Here is a 4,730-nt window from a genome sequence, read left to right on the forward strand (position 1 = left end):
CAGCCAATTGCTATATTGCCATTACTTAATGGCAACCTAGTTTTCAAGTTCAAATCGTTATTTTCTGGTGTCAAAAAATTATATCCATTAGCGTTCTTTCGAAAAAGAAATTGTTTTGCTTAAGCCGTACCTTTCGGAATCATTTGAAATCTTCTAAAAAACATATACGGCCCTATTCTGCGCGGCGTGTGACGTGAAACGACTAATCTCACCTCACTCTAAGTGACTTTTCTCACCCAATTCTGAAGAGTCACTTCGGGTGACGTGAGACACCCATTTAACCGCAATGGGGAATCTCACATCACCCGAGGCGACTCTCAGAATAGGGTGAGAAAAGTCACGTAAAGTGAGGTGAGATTAGTCGTCTCACGTCACACGCCGCGCAGAATAGGGCCGATAGTATCAGAAGCGTTCAACCGAATTTTTCATTTTGTGAGAAAAGCAATTTGTCCACAGTGTACATCTTAGGCGCAGTTCTCCTATGTAATCCAAGACTAACTTGGATAGTTCCATCGAGCCTAGTTTGCATTATATCTCACATGACTAGACTCACTGTTCTCCATTAACCCACAGGGAGGGAAGGATTTCTTTTCATATTATAAAAAAAAACTGCTGTTTACCCGGAATGACATGTATAATGTAGAAAATGTAGGTATTTTTTGAATTTGGAAACATTTCGCAATGAAGGTATACTGCATACGTACAATTGACATTTTAACCTGCTGAAAATGGGGACATTAAAATAAGAGATAAATTATTACGATGGGAAGTGTCCCGATAAAATGATAATCGATAAATAACTAGGTAGCAATGCAAATAAAGAATTAAAGAAGAAACAACAAGCGGTCATTTGGCACTGTTGGCCGTTCTCCCCCAGGCATTTAAATTGGGCAGAATAACTCGCCGTTGACCACTTTCACGTTGAATGATATCCAGTAGGCTCATGCTGGGCAGCCATGACTGCAACAAATAGAACAAAATTTATTAATTGGATTAGCTATTCAGCAGATCAAGGGCAGCCTTGCTTCTTACCGAAAAACGATCGGCAGTGGCGACCACGTTCCGATTTGGTTCCGCATCGTACGCAACCGATTCGACACCAAACATCCTGCACATCTCATGCACCACATGTCGCTTGTCTCGGTTCATCACCGGAAAGGAGTGACTACGCGACTTTTTGCTTTCCTTAGCCAGTTTGACCAGTTCGGTGAGCTTCTCATGAATCATCTTAATTAAAGTGGGATCCTTCTTGGCGTATGTTTTTAGAAAATCCGAATAGTTAGGCTGTAGCTTGGATGACAGATCCGGGTTGCGAATCTGTAGGCCGATTGCTAGTCGCCGGTTGCGTTCCAGGATGCGACATTCTTCGTTGCATTCCAAACTGTGGGGAATTTAAATATTGAAATAACACATATGCTTGATCACAACTATTTTTAAAAATTTACTCACGTTTTATTGTTCTTCATTTTTACCGGTCCTAAAATATCGCTAAGTTCAACCGATCCGCCTCGTTGCATCTCCTGCATAGAGGAAGCCAGCTGAGCCGATGCGATCCGACGGTACTCCTTGCTGAAATCGTGACAGGTTCGATTCTGTTTGCGATTTCCACACTCGCATGTCACCTCGACCGCTTCCTTACAGGGCAAATCCTGAGGACATTCACCTTCGTGGCACGGCGCCTTGCACTGATGCGGACAAGCGGTCCGAACATTGGTGCAGTGTTGTTTGCAAACTTCTCCCTCGATAAAACACTCATTTTCGTGACATGGTTTGATACATTTATGTCGACCACATGGAAGTTGTTTGAGGCATGAAAGCCCGCAGCTGAACGAGTTCTGATAGCAGGGAATCGTTTTCCGCTGTTCGTGCTTGCCGTAGCAGTGCTGGGTGGTCAAAACGACACATGGTGGACATTCTAGATCGGAGTGGCAGTTGTGCAGTACGGGATGAGAACATGGATGCCGTCGTAAGCAGGGCTTATCACAGAGCGGTTTCTTCGTCCCGCAAGGCACTGGTGGGAAGATGACGCTTGATCCACATTCGCATGTTAGCTCGTCGAATGAAACACGATGACAAGTCTGGCATGAGCCTTTGTGACAAGGTTTATCACAACGATGTCGACCGCAGGACAGCATCTGCGAGCATGTTTTCGGGCAGATGTGATCGTAATCGATGCAACACTCTTGATTGCACCGGTGCTTGGCACAGCTTCGCATTTTCGTGCAACGCTTTTTGCACCTAGCATCATCTGCGCGGGTTTTCAGTTGTTTGCATTTGATCTGCTGATCCATGTGACCGCAGCGACATTTTATAACGGTCGATTTGTTGCATGGTGGACATTCACCCACGTGGCAGCGAGCGGAGCACACGTGATGTGAGCCTGGACTACCGCAAACCAACTGTTTTCCACAGACAGCTTTGCACACCGGAATAGGATCCATACAGGATTCGCGTTCTCCTTTAATGGCTGCTTGTTTTCCACAGGGACAAGAGGTTATCAAATTAGGTGACAGGGCACATTCTCCACATGGCTCCAAATGACAAATCTTGACACAATTATGACTCCCGCAGCTGAGCTGTGCATTGCAAGCAGATCCGCAACAAAAACGTGTTTTATCCAAATGGTCAACCGTGCACGCCACAATTTTCTTTTCTTTCCCACAAAAACACTCGTGCTCCAGAGTTTCCTCGCAATTTTGACATTCCGCACTGTGACACTTTTGCTGACAGGTATGAACGGCGCAATTCAATGCCTTTTCGCAGATTGCCTGGCAGAAAAACTCATCCTTCTGGCTACATTGCATCGGTTTAGAAGCCCTACCACAGCCGCACTTTCGCTGAACTAACGCCTGACATGGAGGACAAGGACCTGGATGACACAGCAAAGTACAGGAATGCTCGCAAAGCTCTTCCCGGCCACAAAGCTCACCGCAAGAATGCGCAACATCGTTTCTATTGTACTGAGGATTTTTTTGCTTGCCACAGAAACAATAATATTCTCGAGGGATCTTCTTGGAAATATTTTGGCAAGCTGGACAACGCCAACCTTCGTCAGATTGTGAACTGCTGGCCCATTTCGTGGTACAGTTAAGGTGCAGAATGTGGTAACAGTTTGGACATGACCAGATGGATTGGTTCGGCCATACCAAATCGCAGCAAACAAGACATTCCAGCTTGGAAGAGTCCAACTCTCGGATGAGCTTTTCGCGTTGTGAACACTTGGAAATTATCTTCGCTTCTATCTTTTCCAATCGAGCACGATTTTTTTGATATCCGTTCTGCTTTCGTTCGTATTTCGCTTCCGGTTCCTTGTGGCCATTAGTTTGCGGCGTGAATCGATCTCTATCGTCCCTTTCCCCACGTACATTGTTACGGAATCGGCCACCCCCACCGTGCCCCTTCCATTTTCCATTCTGTTGAGGATGGTACTGTTGCTGTGATCTACGGGTGTCCCTCGAAAAATTATTAGGAACATCGTAAAACCTCCTCTCTTCGCCATCAAAATTTCTCTCCTCTCCAGCAGCGTTCCGGTCTCGACCTCTACTAAACCCAGCCCGATCGCCGTTGCGATTATTTCTTCTATTATTATTCCATTTCTGTGAATCGTACTGTTTTCGAACCGCCCCGGAAGCTCTTCCTCCCTGGCGATAATCAGTTCCTTCGTTGGAATCAACGAAATTACCCTCATCCTGTCGCTGCCACCTAGGAAAGAACTCCGCAGCCGTCGGTTTCAAAACAGAAGATGCATTTGAAGTTTCTTCTAATACCGTTCCGTAGCTGTGAGAAGCACCTCCATTGGATGTTCCCTGAATTGAGGCTCGTGCGTTGAATTGTGAAATAAAATCTTCGAAAGTATTACGTTCTCCGGTTCGATCCGATGAGGATGAAGGTCCTTCTCCGCCACTTGCCATTCTCTTGGAGGAACGGTATCGTTCACAATCAAACGGTGGTTTAGCAATTTATGCCTTTTTGGCTAATTCTTGCGGAGAGTTGGCAGGTCTTGGAGCCCCACGAGGGGGTACCGCATTTGTTCCGGACGCACCTCCCAGCAGTGTTGTTACGTTGGCCCTGAAAAGTCAACAGTGCAATTTGGAATTACGTTATTTTGCGAAATTGAATCTGTCAAGATTAACCGAAATGCCGTATCACTCAAACTACTAGTAGCGTTACGCACTGGGGCTGTCAGCGCGTTACTACAGCCATTAGAGAAAGCCTGCCACAATATTGCGAAACTTTCGTCACAAAACCTCTTGAAATGAACGTCGTTTTTCCATTTATCTGTAGCAAATTATTTTCCTTACCTGAGTTGAAAAATTGAAAGAAAACGCTGGGAAAACGAGGAAAAGAACGAAAAAGCTACTGTTGGCGAAAAGTCGTAAGATGTTGCACGAGCTGATGACGGCCAGCGACCATCACTGTCATCAGTTGAGCTCAGCGTTGCCAGCATATCGCTTTTTCGTTTGATGTTTTACGCACTGTACGAAAAAGAATTTTTTGTCTACACGGAAAATAAAACAACCCGCAGAATAAGTTCTTTTAACTAAAATTTAGGTAGTTTTGAGTCGCTTTCGCACTTATTACGCCCAATTTCTTCACTGGATGAAAACAGGTTTTCGCTGAAAACCAGTTTTCGGGTTCCTGGTGACCAATTACACGAAAACCGGTTTTCATCCAAGTGAAGAAAATGACCGTTAGTGTTGTCAAAAACAAAGAGAGAGATTCGACTCAGT

At 45.2% G+C, this 4,730-nt stretch overlaps 1 protein-coding gene across 1 annotated transcript; it reads right to left on the reverse strand.

The window, feature by feature from the left end:
- Positions 1-615: 615 nt before the first annotated feature.
- On the reverse strand, positions 616-4,430 carry LOC131679088 (protein shuttle craft). The gene is made up of 4 exons (XM_058959645.1): positions 4,302-4,430; positions 1,450-4,068; positions 1,033-1,381; positions 616-960 (listed from the first exon to the last, which is right to left on the reverse strand). The coding sequence occupies exons 2-4, from the start codon at positions 3,909-3,911 to the stop codon at positions 847-849; spliced, it is 2,925 nt and encodes a 974-aa protein (XP_058815628.1). The 5' UTR covers positions 3,912-4,068; positions 4,302-4,430; the 3' UTR covers positions 616-846.
- Positions 4,431-4,730: the final 300 nt, after the last annotated feature.

Source organism: Topomyia yanbarensis, chromosome 2, assembly GCF_030247195.1.
Source record: "Topomyia yanbarensis strain Yona2022 chromosome 2, ASM3024719v1, whole genome shotgun sequence".
NCBI lineage: Eukaryota > Metazoa > Arthropoda > Insecta > Diptera > Culicidae > Topomyia > Topomyia yanbarensis.